General features: G+C 36.4%; 2 protein-coding genes across 15 annotated transcripts in view; one reads left to right on the top strand and one right to left on the bottom strand.

Annotated features, from left to right (window-relative positions):
* PDSS1 (decaprenyl diphosphate synthase subunit 1) overlaps positions 1 to 6730 on the top strand; it is a 37914-nt gene extending 31184 nt beyond the window's left edge. For both annotated transcript variants that reach the window (XM_074358050.1, XM_074358051.1), the window contains exons 10-11: positions 3248 to 3328; positions 6274 to 6730. In XM_074358050.1, coding sequence (XP_074214151.1) covers positions 3248 to 3328; positions 6274 to 6414 — 222 coding nt within the window. In that variant the 3' untranslated portion in view covers positions 6415 to 6730. The remainder of the gene's footprint in view (positions 1 to 3247; positions 3329 to 6273) is intronic.
* A 1016-nt stretch (positions 6731 to 7746) lies between these two features.
* Positions 7747 to 17604, bottom strand: part of ABI1 (abl interactor 1) — a 100124-nt gene continuing 90266 nt past the window's right edge. For 7 of the 13 annotated variants that reach the window (XM_074358049.1, XM_074358046.1, XM_074358042.1 and 4 more), the window contains 2 exons: positions 12268 to 12453; positions 7747 to 8687 (listed from right to left, as the gene is read on the bottom strand). In XM_074358049.1, coding sequence (XP_074214150.1) covers positions 8512 to 8687; positions 12268 to 12453 — 362 coding nt within the window. In that variant the 3' untranslated portion in view covers positions 7747 to 8511. Of the gene's footprint in view, positions 8688 to 12267; positions 12454 to 16217; positions 16305 to 17604 lie in introns of all 13 variants that reach the window. The other 6 variants (XM_074358048.1, XM_074358038.1, XM_074358040.1 and 3 more) reach the window with 1 other exon arrangement.

The following is a 17604-nucleotide window of genomic DNA, read 5'->3' on the forward strand; positions in this document are numbered from 1 at the left end:
GAAGGATATAGTCACACTTAATGCAAAAAATTTTTTTTCAAACTTTGCTTTCTCAATGCTTTTTATAGTAAAAGGAATCAGAAACCACCCCAATCAGCACATTTTACACAGTTGTTGGCACTGCAGAAAAAGCTCATCTACCGTAAACAACATAATTTTACCAGATGCCCAGGACAGTAGCACATTAGCTTTAAGGATGTATAGCCTTCTAGAAATCCAGTTTTGAAATATGTTCTTAAAAAACTAAGACACGTCTTACGGATTCGACTTTTTACCACTAAAATTAATCAGTTTAGCTTTCCCGACTGGTAATGAAACGTAAGTTTTATTCTTTTTATTTCCCCCACACCTCGTAAATTTTCTTCTTAAAAGACCAGTAACTAAAACTAACTACTGGTTTTCATTTAAGAACTCATCAATTGCTGCCTTTTTAAATTTTATAAACATATTATTAGCAGCCTCTACGTGTTTAGAACTTTGTTCTGATGCGTACTTTGCCCTGGAAGGAACATTCTTAATTCCTCATTGCCATCATCGAGTTGAGATCTGTCTATGTGTGACCTATTTTTTCCTCTAGGATTACTAATACCATGCTGCTGGTTACAGGACAGCAACTTATTTCATCCTTCAGGCTCATGGCCAGGGAAGAACTGGCAACTGCTGTAAACACTGACGTGGCCAGGACCAGACGTCTTACCTTTTATTTCAGGGACCCAAAAGCGATTAGAAGTAACGGATTTCTGCTCACATAGCTCAGCTCCTTCATGATACAGATGGGGAAGCGGGGGCCCAAGCGGTTAAGTAACCAGCTGTGGCAGTGCCAGGACTGGAGCTCGATTCTAGAAAGCGAAGGGCTTGCGGTCCTGGCTTCCTGATTCTGTTAATGCAAATAGTTCTCCTAAATTGTTGCTAAATATTGTAGAATACAGATTTTTTTTTTATTGAAGTACAGTCATTTATAGTGTGTCAGTTTCTAGTGTGCAGCACAATGTCCCAGTCACGCATATATATACATATATTCATTTTCATATTCTTTCATTAAAGGTTATTACACAATATTGAACATTGTTCCTTGTGCTATACAGAAGAAATCTGGTTTTTATCTATTTTTATATGTAATGGCCAACATTTGCAAATCTCAGACTCCCAAATTTATCCTTTCTCACCCCCTTTCCCTGGTAACTGTAAGACTGATTACTATGTCTGCAAGTCTTTTTCTGTTTTGTAGATGTGTTCATTAGTGTCCTCTTTTCTTTTTTGTTTTTAGATTCCACTTGTAAGTGATATATGGTATTTTTCTCTCTCTTTCTCGCTTAGTTCACTTAGAATGATGATCTCTGGGCCCATCCATGTTGCTGCAAGTGGCATTATTTTATTTTCTTTTATGGCTGAGTAGTATTCCATTGTATAAATATACCACAACTTCTTTATCATCTGTCGATGGACATTTACAGTGTTTCCATGTCTTGGCTATTGTATGTAGTGCTGCTGTGAACACTGGGGTACATGTATCTTTTCAAATTAGAGTTCCCTCCAGATATATGCCCAGAAGTGGGATGGCTGGGTCATATGGTAAGTCTATTTTTAGTTTCTTGAAGAATCTCTATACTGTTTTCCATAGTGGCTGCACCAAACTATATTCCCACCAGCAGTGTAGGAGGGTTCCCTTTTCTCCACAGCCTCTCCAGCATTTGTCATTTGTGGACTTTTGAATGATGGCCATTCTGACTGGTGTGAGGTGATACCTCATTGTAGTTTTGATTTACATTTCTCTGATAATTAGTAACATTGAGCATTTTCTCATGTGCCTATTGTCCATTTGTATGTCTTTACTGGAGAATTGCTTGCTTAGGTCTTCTGCCCATTTTTGATTGGATTGTTTGTTTTGTTATTAAGTTGTATGAGCTACTTATTTATTTTGGAAACTAAAACTTTGTCAGTCACATCATTTGCAAGTATTTTCTCCCATAGTTTGTTCTGTTTTGCTTATGGTTTCCTTTACTGTGCAAAAGCTTGTAAGTTTAATTAGGTCCCATTTGTTAATTTTTGCTTTTATTTCTGTTCCCTGGGTAGAGTGCCCTAGGAGAACATTGCTAAGATCTAAGACAGAGAATGTTTTGCCTATGTTTTCTTCTAGGAGGTTTATTGTGTCTTATATTTAAGTCTTTAAGCCATTTTGAGTTTATTTTTGTGTTATGGTGTGAGGGCGTGATCGGTCTTCATTGATTTACATGCTGCTGTCCGGCTTTCCCAACACCATGTACTGAAGAGACTTCTTCTCTATTGTATATTCTTGCCTCCTTCGTTGCAGGTTAATTAACCATAGGTCTGTGGGTTTATTTCTGGGCTCTGTGTGGTAGCTGGCACGTGTCACTCCATTTAGTAGGAAAAGCAGAAGACCCACCTGCATCTTAGGCCAGTGGTTCTCAGATTTGCTGTCAGAGAGGAGCACAATCAGCCTCATCCAGGACACAGCAGAAGTGCACCCAGGCCCCACCCCTGCTGATTAGAAACTGGCAGGGGTGGGGGGGCCCCTAGGCCCCCAGTGATTCTGGTGCAACCTTAAGTTTGAGATCCACAGAAGCCCAATAAGGAGATTTTAGGGATGTGCTTTTGTTCCTTGTCTTTCTTAACTCGGCGTTGGACCAAGGATAGAACAGAAGGGCAGAATAAACACGGATCGATGCCACACCAGCTCGTCCCGGGCGTGGAAACAGATGTCCTCTTAGCTCTGCCTTTTTTTTTTTAATATATTTTTATTGAAGTATAGTCTGTTCACAATGTTGTCAATTTCTGGTGTACAGCACAATACTTCAGTCACATAGGAACATACATATATTCATTTTCATATTCTTTTTCATCATGTTACTACAAGATATTGACTATGGTTCCCTGTGGTCTACTGTATAAACTTGTTTATCGGATTTTGTGAGAATACTGTATTTTGAAAACGAGAGACACTCTGCCAGAGTTCAGCAGGTGTTCTGTGCGATTCACTGGGCTTGTAGATGTAATTCTTCGTGTATTTGTGGGAGAGGGTGGGCTGTGAGTCTCCACTCCACCATCGTGGCTCCGCCCCTCTGCTGCTTTCATTGCTACAGTTTACTCCCTCCATCTCCACACCAGCCCCGGCCCCATCATCTAAACATTTAATCACCTTTGTGGGGTTTTTTTCTGTTGTTACAAACTAGTGTTTGAACATTTGATTTTCCCAAGAGCATTAAACAGATTTTTTCTTTCTCGTTAGTTCCCAGAAATGAACGCCATGATAATGAGACGGTTCAGTTTACCAGGAGACGTGGACAGAGCGCGACAGTATGTGTTACAGGTGAGATTATTTCTAAAAGAAGAAAGACAAGAGCAGGTATGGTGTGGCAGAGCTCTTGAACCAAACAAACAAGGTAACAAATATTAGATACAAGATCAAGTTTGGTCAATTCTTGATTTGACAGAAACTGAGAGGGAAAAACTTATATAATTCATATTTCTTCTAGAATTCTTCCCAAAGATTCTGATTTATTAATTGGTCTTGGGTAGGGCTTGGGCACTAACATTTTCTGGAAGCTATCAAGTGACTGCAGCATGCAGTCTGGGCCAAGACCCGCTGGTATGGAGCAGTCTTCCCCACGCCCATCCCAGCAGCCACACTGCTCCCAGGCACCCAGATACCCCTCCTTGTCCGAGCCCTCATCCTTGCCACAGCCACACGCCAGGAGACCTCTCAAAACTGCTCTTTCCTAGTCCGTCCTACTGAACCGCTATGAATGTGACTTAAGAAATGGTAACTGAAAAGCAGTTTTTTTTAAACCAACATATGCAAATTAAGCTTTAGCCACTGAAGGTTAAAGTTTATTTCTGATACACGGCCACGTATCCTCAGAACTTCTGTGGAAGCCAGATCTCTTTGCATATTTTCAGTTTTGATGACTATCTTGAGAATGAGCCGTTTCCAAACCAAATCCAAAGTCATTTGGAGACAAAAGATCTCAAGTGAGATGGAGTGAGCAATTGTTAGTAAGCAGCTGTGATCCGAGATCTGTTGTTAGTCTAATTCTTGAAAGAATCCAAATAATTACCTCTCAGATTTTTTAAATTTCCACAGAGCAAAACCTCTCCAAAGGATGTATTTCTTTTTTTAACTATACTGTTGAGCATCATAATTGCTATACACACCCCCTCCCTTAGAGGGCAGTTTGGCAGTACTATAGGAAACTCGGCATGAGGGGGCCGGAGCTGATGGAGTTGACATACCTGGGAGCGGTTCCGGCTTCAGAAATAAAGGTGTTACTGAGGCCGAAGTAAGAAGTGGGACCGAAAAGAGGGAAATTAATTGTAGCTCTTGTGCCAAACAGTGAAGTTCCAGCAAGTCTGCGCAGAAATGCACTTAGGAAGAAAATCCACAGGAATGTTCTCTAAGCAAATTTTCCAAAGACTTGTAAATTCTAGCTCCGTTCCCCCGACAGGGCTCCTAGGCCCTATTCTGTCACTAAGTATGAATAGACAACTGGGATTTATTTAGGAGGACTGCTAAGCAGTTGACTGAAGCTCACTGCATGAAAGAGACCAAGTCAAAGAAAGAATCAGGGAAAAAAACAGGACTCAAAAATACTGCATTCATAAAGCAAGAACAGGAGAGTATTTTTAAAAAAAACAAAGAATAAGCCCTTAGAAATGTTAAATGAATGTGAAAAACTAACGCCAAAGAATTGCTGGGATGTGACACTGAGGAAGTCTTCCAAAATGAAAACAGCAGTGGAAGAAAATGAAAAAAGCTAAGACGATCAGTACAATCGTGTAACAACTATTTTAAGGAAGAGACTCAAAACACAAAAGTTAAAGAAAAAAAGTCACCAACAAAAGGGAAAGAGACGACAACTTGCTCAGTGTAGAGCAAAGCCCCGGGCCCTGGAAGGCAGCGACTAGACTTCTGTATCCAGTCCAACCGCCCAGTAGGTATGAAGCAGGAGTCATTACCACACTTAAGAACTAAAAAGCTGACTTCCGATGCACATATCCTGGGTAAGTTATCTGTGGATAAACTGCAACAAAAATATGGAAACACCAAAAGAGAAAGATGTAGGTACTAAAACGAGTGGAATGAACCAACAAGTTGAATGAAAAGTCCTCCTGAGATGGCAGCTGCACAGCAGAGCTGGAAAGCAGTCAAGGTAACAAAGAAAAGGAGGCAGTTACATGCGGCAGTGGCCTTTCGTACAGGAAAGCAGAGCAAACTAAAATGCGTCGTATTTTAAGTCATATTTTGTGTCACTTGGTATAGAACATCAGAGGCCTTTCAACCATGATCTTACATTCTGTTCTGAATGATGGAACCACAGAGAAGGAAATAAAATCACAGTACAAGTCTTGATTCTGCAGTAAACGTTTTTACATAATGGGAGTAGTAATTTTTTATTAGTTTAGCTTTCAGAAGGAGCCAACATGAAAACAAGGGTAACAAGGGTACAGAATGGAACAGAATGGAATGTGAGTCTCTCTAGTGTACAGTTACCTTAGAGGGAAGAACAGGGGGGCTGCTGTCCTCACGCAGGATGAAGCCGGACGTGATGCTACAGAATTTGACAAACGTCATCACTGGAAGAACTAAAGGCAACAATCTGGGCAGGTTAGGAGAGGGGTCATGGGCTGAATCCTTGTCTGTCTTAGCAGAAAGGCAATAGATTAAGAACTCAGATTATTAATTGAAATACTGAAACCAACAGATAAATTTGGTGCCTTTGGAAGAAGGGAACTGTTGATTTTCATTGTAAGCTCTTTTATACTTTTACATATTATGTATCTATGTCCTCAACTTTCACTTTAGGTTGTTTCACTTAAAAATTTTAATATACATAGAAACTTTAAAAAAAAAAACTTGAATACTTAAAAATAGGGGGAAGTAGGGGATGGTATAGCTCAGTGGTAGAGCGTGTGCTTAGCATGCACAAGGTCCTGGGTTCACTCCCCAGTACCTCTGCTAAAAATTAAATAAAAATAAATCTAATTACCCCCCCAAAAAAACTAAGAGGAAATAGATAGTTATTTTATTAATGAGTTTGTTCCTTTGCATGGTAATAGAATAAAAATGTGCTTCAGTCTGAGAAGAGGCCTAAAAATGTAGGGAGAGGAAGCCATGAGTTGGAGGGGAACATGAGAGTTTGGCTTTTTACTAACCAGGTCTCAAAAGTAGGTTTTAATTCATTAGAGCAGGAATTTGAGAGCTGATCCCAGGCGGGTGACGTGTGCACCTCTGTTGTGTTTTGTGCTGTCCTGCAGAGTGATGGTGTGCAGCAGACAACCTACCTCGCCCAGCGGTACAGCCATGAAGCAGTACGTGAGATCAGCAAGCTTCGACCATCCCCAGAGAGAGAGGCCCTCATCCAGCTTTCGGAAATTGTGCTCACAAGAGATAAATGACAACTCTTTCTGTTATTTCTGGCAGCTATTTTACCAGACTGTGCCTACAGAATTTTGTGGAATATATTTTGCTTCATGTGCAGAGAACCAAAAATCATTTTAAAAAATCATTTCCACCTTATTAATGGGATTTTTTTTTATTGGCAAAGTTTTTCAGAAACCTTTTTAAATGTACTTACTTCAATCATCTGAAGGTCATTCTAGTCCTGTAAACTCTAATCGAGGTATGTTGACGGTTATATGTGGTATTGTTTACATGGTTAATATCCACATGGAAAGCCATTACACAAATAAATAATCAATGTTAAAATTCAAATGGTTTATCTTGTTTCACCATAGAGGTAAAGATCATAAAATTGTGACGTCTACATTTCAATCCACATTAGATTTTTTAACAGTATCCAAAATTTCATAGGAGAATGGTTTATTATAAAAGACTGTACATAAAATTTAGCCAACAGGTTATATACAAAATTAAGAGAACAATCCACTCAAAAAAAATGAAATGAAGCAGGTAGCTAGCTGATCACTAGTGGTACTGAAATCATGTTTAGAATTAACAAAGGCAAAATGCATAAGCAACAGTCACACTGATTTGGTAGCCATAATGGTCTTTTAATTTTCAGAAATAAACGTTTTGCACTAGTCTTACCATTCACTATGCTGTTGTTAAGTCTGTAACGCCCAGTACATAACTGTAATCTAAAATCCAAACAAATCTCAATACACAGAAACCCACACGTGAGTGTTCTACTTTAATATCCCAGGCAATGGAGAATTATACACACGATGAGAAGACATCCCTCTAACCCTTAAATTAAAGGAGACACACAAAGTGCATGTGTTGCATTTCAATTATACCAAGACAATACAAATCTGTTGGTCAGGTATATCTCCCTCCCTGTTCAATGATTAATACATGGCCCACCTTTTTGCCCCAATTATTTTATTTTTAGAATATTTTTATGTCACTAGTATCAGGTAACGAGTTTAAATAGTGCCTAGTCAAAAATCAGTTGCATCCACTTTTAGAAAAAAGAAATAGGTAAAAGAGAAGTGTAATTTCCTTTCATTGAACCAGTATACAGCAGTCCCCTGGAAAACTGAAGGACTGATAGAGCAATCCTTAAGAATTCTACCTACAGAAATGTGCACTTGGACACATTTTCTTAGCTTTGAAAAAGTTACTTAAGAAAAGGAATTCAGTAGATTGACTTGTAAATAACCATTTCAGATTTTAAATCTGTAAAAATCAGCCACTGCTTTTGGGACAGGTTGAGGTAAGGCTAAAACTTTTTTCCAAGTTAATATATTGAGAAAATAGAACCATAATTCTGCAATAAATCAGTATCTTTTATTTATTAGTATTTTTTAAAGCAAACCAGTGAAGGAAAGGACAAAAACCTTTGGTTCACTTATGTATTTATGAATGAAAAAATTTATAATGCAAATTCACTCATTAAAAAACTTAGGTACAAATTACAACATTACAGATAGATCTTTTTTTGTTTTGTTTCACATGGAGACCTTAGAGACTCAATTCGTTTCAAGAGACCTAAGTACGAGTACTCCAAGTAAATATTACACAAACTGGAAGCATCTTGGATTTTTTTTAAGTATATTTCAATACATAAATTTGTATGCATGCTATAAACAAACAGTATATTTCAAGAATGAGAGTCTAAACAAAAAGTATGACCAGCACCAGCATTTAAGGTTTCTGATTTTACTATTAGTCTGACAGAGCGTTAGTAACCATGCTGCACTGAGACATGTAATGGCACGATCTGAATCATGATTTGTTAAATAGTATACCCCACACCCCCAGAATATTTAGGCTGGTCATAAAGTTAACAATGTGTAAGTAAGTATATAAGCATAATCAGTTAAAGACAGCCTCCTGTGTGAATTGCTGATTAGCAATACCCAAACTGCCTCCAAGATTTATGCTTACAGGTAGACATTCAATTATACCAATAAAACAGCATGTCCTGAAAATATGGGCACGTTTTAAAACATTTTAAGACGATTCTGTTAACCATAATGGTCCCACAGTATGACTGAGTGATGAGAAGAACCTACTTTAAAAGCAAGCACTTAATCAGCATAGTGCATGATTGACTCCACGTAGTTGCCCGGGAACAGGCCAGTCACTCGGTTGCAGACCCCTTCATACCAGCCGTCGTCATTCTTCTTAATCACGTAAATGATCGCGCCCTCCATGAATGACAGCTCATCGTCCTTGTCTTTTGTATAATCATATATTGCCACAACTATGGAGAAGAGTCAAAATATCACGTGGGTGCGCTACAGCCAACATTCCACTGAATTCTAAAATATGCCAATTAACAGTACAGCAAAGCCAACTGTCTATGAATATTCTTTATTTTCTTATGTCTATACATTCAGGTAGGTCAAGTGGCCACCACATGCTTACATCACTGGCTTGATCTTCAGGCCAAAGTGACAATTCAGCTAGACTACAGAAATCAATGGTCTCTCCCAATCTATTTAGGAAACATCTCTGAGTTTTAGGATTTATTAGATGTTTCCGTTCATTTGTTCAGATATCTACTAAGTGCCAACCACTTGCAAAAGCACCATTTTTCAAAATAACTAGTGAGCGAAGCTGTACAGCCAATCAGGTAACAACTCAAGTTCCCTAATTTGAAAATACACCCTACACTGAGAGGCCAATCTCATCGTACTCATCCCAGGAAAATACTCATGTAATTTATGGGCTTTACCCAGACTTTTTTTTAAAAATACACCGTAAAGGTCAACAGAAATTTTTTTTAAAAGGGGAAGTAGGTGAGTGAAGACTCACTAAGATTTAGAGAACGGTTTTGCAATTCCATGGTATCTGTGATTATTTTGAGTTCAAAATATCCACTTCCTTTGCCAACAGTCATGGAAAGGCATCAAAAAATTACTAGCCTTCCAAACTATTGGTTTATGAATTTAATTATTCCTTCCCTCTGCCTTTATAACAATAATTCTGAAATTACATGTAATTTTCTGGTATATGTGAAGTGGTATAAAATATATTTTTTTCATTACTTTACCTCATATAGTCTTTTTCTTAAAATAGAGTTTTTAAGACATTTAAGATATTCTGGAACTTATCTTTCCCTTAAGAAAGACGGCTTCTCCCTAGAATTATTCTGAATCAGTGAATTATAATAAGGAAGAGACCTGAGGTACTTCTGCACAGCATCATTTGCTAAATTAAAATAGGCAATCTTTTCCCCCTCACAAAATAGTACATTAAGTAAACTCAACAAGTCCATTCCCCTCCATTTTAATCCTGAAGCAGAATCATAGTATTGTGATTACAAGCTAATTAATATATCCAGTTTCAAAATCCCCAAAACATAAAGGATAAATAACATTAAATTATTATCCTGGTATTTTTGGCCAAATAACCACCCAAGAAAACTGAGTGATTGCTAGAGATAAACCCTTAGTTAAAAGAAAAAATTGTGTAATAATAAAAAGTTCAATTAACTATTGATTTGCCAAATATTAATAATCATTCTTTAACTTTGGTAATTGTTGTCTGTGTATTAGGAATCACATCTTGAGTGGTATAGATGACTTAAACTGGTCATGACAACGCCTGATATCCTTAAATCATTCAGCAGAATGAAAATTTTATTTCCTCATGTTCTTAGTTCCACTTACACAAAGAGCTGATTAAAAAAAACTGAGCCCAATGAATTATGTTTCTGTTTTCCAAGTCCCCTGTGTAATGAAATCTAGTCACACCTAACCTCCCCTCCCCCAATGTCTATATTCTCATAACAACTCTCACTACTGAGTAACCATTAAAAATTCAGTGTCCATTCTACTCTCCAGAATCTTAATCCACGTAAAGATCTAAACACTCCTTTCTGTATGTGCTGGAGGGCTCTTTGGAACCAAAACCTAATATTCTAATCTCTGTGTATCTACATGATACAAATTTGAAAACAACTATCTAGCCCCTCTGAAATCTTCTTTTCCTCAGCTTAGAAACAACGCTTTCAACTGTTTCTCTTTATAGATGCACTTTCTAGATATTTCAGCTTTCTAAATATTCTCCTCTGAAGACATTTTTGTTTGCAAGATCTTAAAATGTGGTACTCTAACAGAAATGAATATGATCAGATTTGTACACATCAGGTTAAAGTTCAGCTGACAGACCCTAAGAATCTGGCTTTTGGAGCAGTCATGTCATACTGTTTAATATATTCAACTGAAATCCAAGTATTAAACCAGGTTTTAATCATCTTGTAATTTATAAAGGTGACCATTGAAGGCTTCAAATATAATCCTACCAAATATCAACTTTCTGATTTAGACTAGGAGTCGGCAAACAATGATCCAGGGCCAAAACCAAGCCAATGCCTTTTTGTCGATAAAATTTTATGGGTTCACAGCCACATCCATTCCCTTGTGTATTGTCTATGCTTGCGTTTGTGCTACAGCAGTGGAGCTGAGTAGCTGTGACAAGAATGTATGGTCGGCAAAGTTTAAAGCATTTCCTTTTGCAGTATACACAAAATCAAATTATTATGTTGTACACCTGAAACTAATATGTTATGTCATTATACCTCAATTTCTAACTTTAAAAAAATATTTAAAATATTATCTGGTCTTTTACAAAAAATATGTGATGATTCCTCGTTTAAGACTCATTATTTCAATTTGTGAAGAGATTTTTAAATCCTGCTCTGTTACCAAGTATATTAACCTTTGTATCATTCCAGATTTGTTAAGTTATATAAATATAACTGTCCCATTTTCATAGTTACTTAAATTTGTTTTTCCAAGCCAGAAAGTAAGGGTAAAAACACAATTCAAGACTACTCAAGTGTATCACCCTCAAAATAACCACAACATATCTCTATCCCAAGGTACATGAGAATCTAAATATGTGGAATATGTTTAGAATACTCAAGACTTCCTAAACAATACATAGAATATTGACTGTTTAAAAATATTAAACAAACAGCACATTGACTTTCAACCACATATTCAAACCTTGAGCAGGTAGGAGCGCCTCAGGTTTCAAGGCTACAGTTACTTGCTTCAAGTCAGTTAATCCAGTGAAGCCAATGGAAGGGAATACATTTAAAGGCAATCAAATGTGATCAACTAAATTACAAGCATTTTTCAAAACTCTACAAATACAGATTTTAAAATAGCACAGAGTTGATGAAAAACAAACCCTCTTAAAAATAGGATTTGTTTCTTTTCTACCCACTATTTCTTAATTATTACGGTGAATTTCAAGTAATGTAGGTAAATCTGGACATGAGTTACACGTAATTTCATGAGACGAAATTCTAGCAACTGTCTTCTCTTTTTACAAGATTAACTAATTGCAAACCTTAATTGAGGCTTTTTCTATGGAGAGTACCAACATCTTTTCCAGTATCTAGATGTGAAAGTGTTCTATTTTTATTATAAAAGCTTACAAACTCTTTTAAATATCATATATATATATACATATATATAAAGTTCATATAAATCTAAGTAGATGAACGAAGAAAATCATTGAACTCCATCTTTGTGCCTTAGTTGTTTCATCTATAAAATGCAGGACAGGCAAATTCATCTCCAGCTGGAAGCGTATGTCATTTGAAAAAGGACATCTAACATTATTTTTTTAATTGGAAAAAAAAATATTAAGAAAGAATTCTCCCTTTATATTGGGAATGTACAGGAAATAAAGTTTAGCTAAAATCACTGTGGCTGATAAGCTTATTCAAAAGGAGGAGAAGCACCGGGCTAGCTGTTCTTTATGGCTCTTACACACTATACTTAGTTCCTTCCCTTTACAGCAATTCAGGGATGACAGTGCCTTACCTTTCTCAATATAATTCTTAGGGGCCCAAGCAGGATCCCCGTCTGCATATGGGTCATTATACTGGACCACGGCAGCCTCCTCATCTTCATAATCCACTGGAGGCGGCGGCGGCGGAGGGGGAGAGTCATCAAACATGGGGATGTCATCTGGTGGAGGTGGTGGTGGTGGAGTTGGACTATCAGCAACTAAAGAGTTCAGAGAATTAATTTAAATCAGAAATTACACTCCGTGGAAATTCACCAGTTAACAGAGTTTAAGAAAGCTCTAATTCATCATATACGGCATGCACTATAATAAAACATGCAGTGATTAGAAATAAAAGCTCGGTGTGTTAAAGCTTCTACTATTCTTAAGAATACTTTTGCAATAATAAAATGAGCTAAAAAATAAGGGTATTAGGAAGTGCTACAAATTAATGAATGCAAGAGGTTAGGAAACAATGTCTCTTTTTATAAGAATTATAGGAGTAAGGAAGTTCCCTCACTCCAAGGGTCAGGTCAGAACAAATGTCACTCTAGTTAGCCTGCCTTTTGGCACCTTCGTCACTTGGACTACAGTAAACACTATGAATAATGCTACTTTAATGGTCTGATATCCATTTACTGTGCACAATCATGTTACTGATTTTGGCTTTTAGTTATCTTTAGTTCCACAGAAATACGTCTCCAGTGGGTGGATGTGTATTTATTTCTGTTTGCTTTATTGGAGGAAAAAAAAGAGCTGGTGGTATTAGGTCTGCTTCTATGTGTACATTTTCTATTCTTTTATTTAAATTTTAACAAGAGAAAATGAAATTAAAAATTAAGTAATTCCAAGCTAGTAGAAAATTTCGTTATTTTTTAAAATGTTTGTATTCATAATCAACTTGTTAAACATAGAAAGCAAGCTAAGATTTTTACATTATTGCTGGTGAAACTAAGAATGGCTGAGGGAGAAAGTAGATCCTTAAAGATCCAATCTTCTAAGAATACATCCACAACAAAGATTTTAAAAATAAAGTACTGCAGGAAGATGTAATAAAAAAAAGAAAAACAACCCGAAAGGAACTTATATCATGCAAAACAATAAAAACAACTCATACCTCAAATTCTAGATGGTTGTGGTATGTGCATGTGTGTGATTTAAATAATCCAAGGTGTAAACAGTGAAATGGGAAAATGCCAGGCTAGAACTGTGCTCAGTGAACTATTATGACACCAGGTCACAAAAGCTCCCAGTGTTAAGGAATTCAAAATGGAACACAACTAACTCTTAACTTACATTTTTGATCCACAAATTTCTTTAAAAGTTAGACATATGAAAATGCTTTGATACAAATTGATATAGAAATTATATAGTATCTGTAGGGGAGAAATCAGAACACCAACATACTAACTCATGCCAATTCCTGGGGCTATTTACGTGAATAAAGAAAATGGTCATAATCTATTTGTAATATAAGTTTTAATGTTTTCTACACCCTATTTCGAATAATGTACTGAGAATATAATCAAGGAATCTAGGTTTAAAACATATGCAGATTAACAGCTCTGCTTGAGAACCACTTTAATTCTGTAATTTCTATTTTATCCTGTTGAGGGATGAAAAAGCCTAGTAGGAGAAAAAAATCCTTTGTGCTGATGCTCATTCTCATAGCTCTCAAACTGGTGTACAATTTCTTCTTCCATCAAATGCTTGGACCCATTTTATTTTTGCCCATCTCTTCCTCCATGAAGCTTCCTAGTGTTACTGAGAGAAGAAAATGGGTATGAATCCACTCTGACATCAAAGAGCCACAGCTCATATCCCTCATGGCTTAATATATAGATTATACACGTTTACCTGAATTCCTAAAGTACACGTTTACTCTTGATTTATACATAACGTACTAGTTTATAGTGTTTTCACTCAATTGTCTTTATGTCTAGCTACTGGTAATCTACATTGGCTTGTCTTCAAATTATATACACAGGGGCAAGTCTGGTCAATGTAATTCTCCGTGCATAATACTCTGTCTAGCACCATGCATAATTAGTTCAAAAACGCTCTTCTGATGTTAATCGTAAACAGATGTAAACATACTGCTTTTTTAGAGGCGCATGTCTTAAACTGAAACACATTTATTAATAGGGTTAATTGCTACATGCATTATCACCAATTTGAGTGCCAGAAGACAGTGAATGTTTAAGAGAACACAGAAAATTTGTAATTCATAAAACATTTAAGAAATCGATAACGCAGTTTGTCAAAAATCTTCCTAACATGCTTTCAAAGAAAACAGATGCCAAAGCTGGGCATTCTGGAGCACACGGAGGAAAACTGACTCAAGTTCATGTCTGGGGGAAAGAACATATGAAATATGTACTAAAACAGTACTATGGGTCTCTTTAGCAAAGACCACACATGCCTAGAATAATGTACACTAACACTGAATTTCTATTTAAAAAGGAGTTACCAAAAAGCTAATCAATGAGCTTTGGGCACACCAAATGGATGTTTATTACGGCTATTTAAAAATATTTCCTAAAAATTCTTGGCTATAAAAGAAAAAATTTTAAAAAAAATCTTGGCTGTAAGGCAGATCGAAGGCTGAACTGGCTTAGTTTTTAAATTTTTGCAGACTAAATTTTTAAGCTCTTAGACCATTAGGGACCAGCAATTTACCTTAATTCACATGTTTAAACATGTTAGTGTTTCTAAAACAAATGTCAGCAATGAAGTTGGTTTACGCTGAGAAATTTCAACACTCTGAAACTAAATGTTTTATAAAAAGCCCATTAAATCACACATTTCTGAGAGGTAGGAATTCTGTCTTAGCCAATGTGTATATTCCTCCCAGAGCCCAGGACGCAGTACTGAATGAACAGATACTTGACTAGAGGAAGGGAGGACACGTGGGGAGGAACCAAACAAAGACAGCAAGAGCTGCACGATGGGATGTGCCACAATGTTTTCTCCCGGGAGATGGGCTGGTCAAGTGAGTTACCCATCTGTTCAAACCATTCTGAGGTGTGTCTGCATGGTGATGATCCCAAATGAGGTAAATTAGTACCAGACCACCTTCCCTTTTCAACCTCAACAGCTATTTCAGCATAATACAATTCAGTAATAGGGGCGGTTTTCATTTTGCCAAGTAACATTCACTATGATTATGTACTTAGGACTATATATCTTCCAGAACTTCAAAGTAATCAGGTAGTAATATAAAAACTACTCTAGCCTAATTAAGTCCTTGTATTCAAAAGAATTTCCAAAAATCATGAAACCTGACCTTCCTTCAGAGAAGACCTAAAAAGTTGCCAGATTTGCGAGTTCAGAAATAATCCTCGTGGGTCCGCACGTAGCCAAAACACAAAGAAGGCTCTACACTGATTATCACTCTCATGCGGACAGCCTGGATTGAATCTGCTTATTCCTGCAGATTCATTTTTATCCTAACAACAAATCTTTCTACAGGTTCAAAATTACTTATGGATAAAAATCTGAGGCTACAAAGCTTTCTTCAAAAGTTTTTTTAACTAAAGGAGAAAAACTAAAAAACAAAAAACAAAACAAAACAACCCATCCCAACCACATAATAAATTTAATCTTACAGTGTAACTATACACCTGGATGAATTTGCTAGCAAAAGAAAATGAGTTTCCCTAATAACTATTGAAAGCTAGTAGTTTCCACACAATTTGAATTATGGGGTTTGATTGGGCTTTCCTTAAGAATCCAAAGATCAGAGTTCATGTTTTAGAGCATGTAAATACATAAGAAAGTTGCAGTTTTGAAATTTATATGGGTCAGTAATCATGCACACAAGGGGAAAAACTGAAGATCGTGCTCTTCAGTTTCAATAACATATCTGCACCAATTTTCAAGGTAAGATTAGCTTCTCAATAAAAGGAAAATGATGACTCATCAGCCATGCATGCTATAAGGAGACAGCCTCTACTCTTTGATAGCTTGGTTTTTCCAAACTTACTGTTTTCCTGCACCCTGGCCACGAAGCCTGTGAGAGGTATCTGTGGAGTCAACTGAGGCATAGGGGGAGGGGGTGGAGCAATAGAAACTGGTAGCAACAACACAGTGTGGGGGAAGTAAAACAGATAAAGGAAAGAAAAGGAACAAACAAAAAGCAGAAGTCAGTTACAAAGGACCACAAACATAAGTATGCAAAGAACAGTTTGCAAATGAAACAAAACAAAACAAAAAACAAAACAAAAACCTGCAGAACCTTCTCCAAGTTCATTTCCCACGAGCAAACCTAAAGCTGAGTTGTTCTTAGCCAATAGACTAATTTTTTTAAAAAACAAATACATTTCTTTTAATCCTAATGCCATATTGTTTGGGGGAAGATTTAAATGTACCATCACCTTCACTTTCATACAATGAAATTTTTGAATTCTAAGGAAAGATTTTTTAAAAACGGGTAACAATGAAATACCAATAAAGGTTTCCAGAATATTGTGTCTTCACCTCATCTCTCTAACTTAACAGGTATGCCTAGCTTTAGGGTAATGTTGTAAACTAGAACTCAAATAAACAAATGCTATGGAATAGCTGTTTATTCCATGTATAAATAAATGCATTAATTACAGGGTTCCTTTAAAAACAGTTCTTATTATATATCTAAATCTACACACAGCTCTCTAGGAAAAATTCTTGTTTGTAAAACAAAGTTATTTTTATTTTTTAAGTTGACAGTTTTATTTTTAAAGGCATCACTCTTAAATCTACTAGGGAATAAGAGTGCCCCATTTACCAAGTTAATTATTCACTGAATTTCATGGGATATTTCAAAAGTGACTTCTTCCTTTTCATCACTATTCTGAAAAATAAAAACCCTGATCTAACAATAAGTTAAAATATGCAATTATTTGCATTAAAGTAACTTCTAAAGATCACTGGGTAGCTGGAAACACTCCAACTTCTTTCTGGAGAACACATAATTTATAGGAAATTGACACCAACTGCTCATGTGGGCAGAAAATGTATTAAAAATTCTAACTATCTAGAAGTCAATTCATACGTTTACCACCCTGTCTTATTTTAACAAGACAGTAATGGCCAAAGATTGCTCAGAAAAAGTCAACACGACTGAGCCACAAAATTCAGTTTACTGGTAGTCACCAAGAAGTGATATTAAGTTACCAGGGAAAAACAATTTACTGATTCCCAAGAATCATTTAATTGAAAGATTGTTCCAATTAATCCAATCTACAAATTCTGTTTGCTTAAGCATAAAAATTTGAAAGAGGTTCAGTATTCAAATAAGCAACAACTTAAAGCAATATATGTGCATTAATATTCATTGTATGACTAAAAATAACATTCAGTTCACTATGAAACTGGTCCTGGTTCATTCTGAT

The sequence above is a fragment of the Camelus bactrianus genome, chromosome 35, assembly GCF_048773025.1.
Source record: "Camelus bactrianus isolate YW-2024 breed Bactrian camel chromosome 35, ASM4877302v1, whole genome shotgun sequence".
NCBI lineage: Eukaryota > Metazoa > Chordata > Mammalia > Artiodactyla > Camelidae > Camelus > Camelus bactrianus.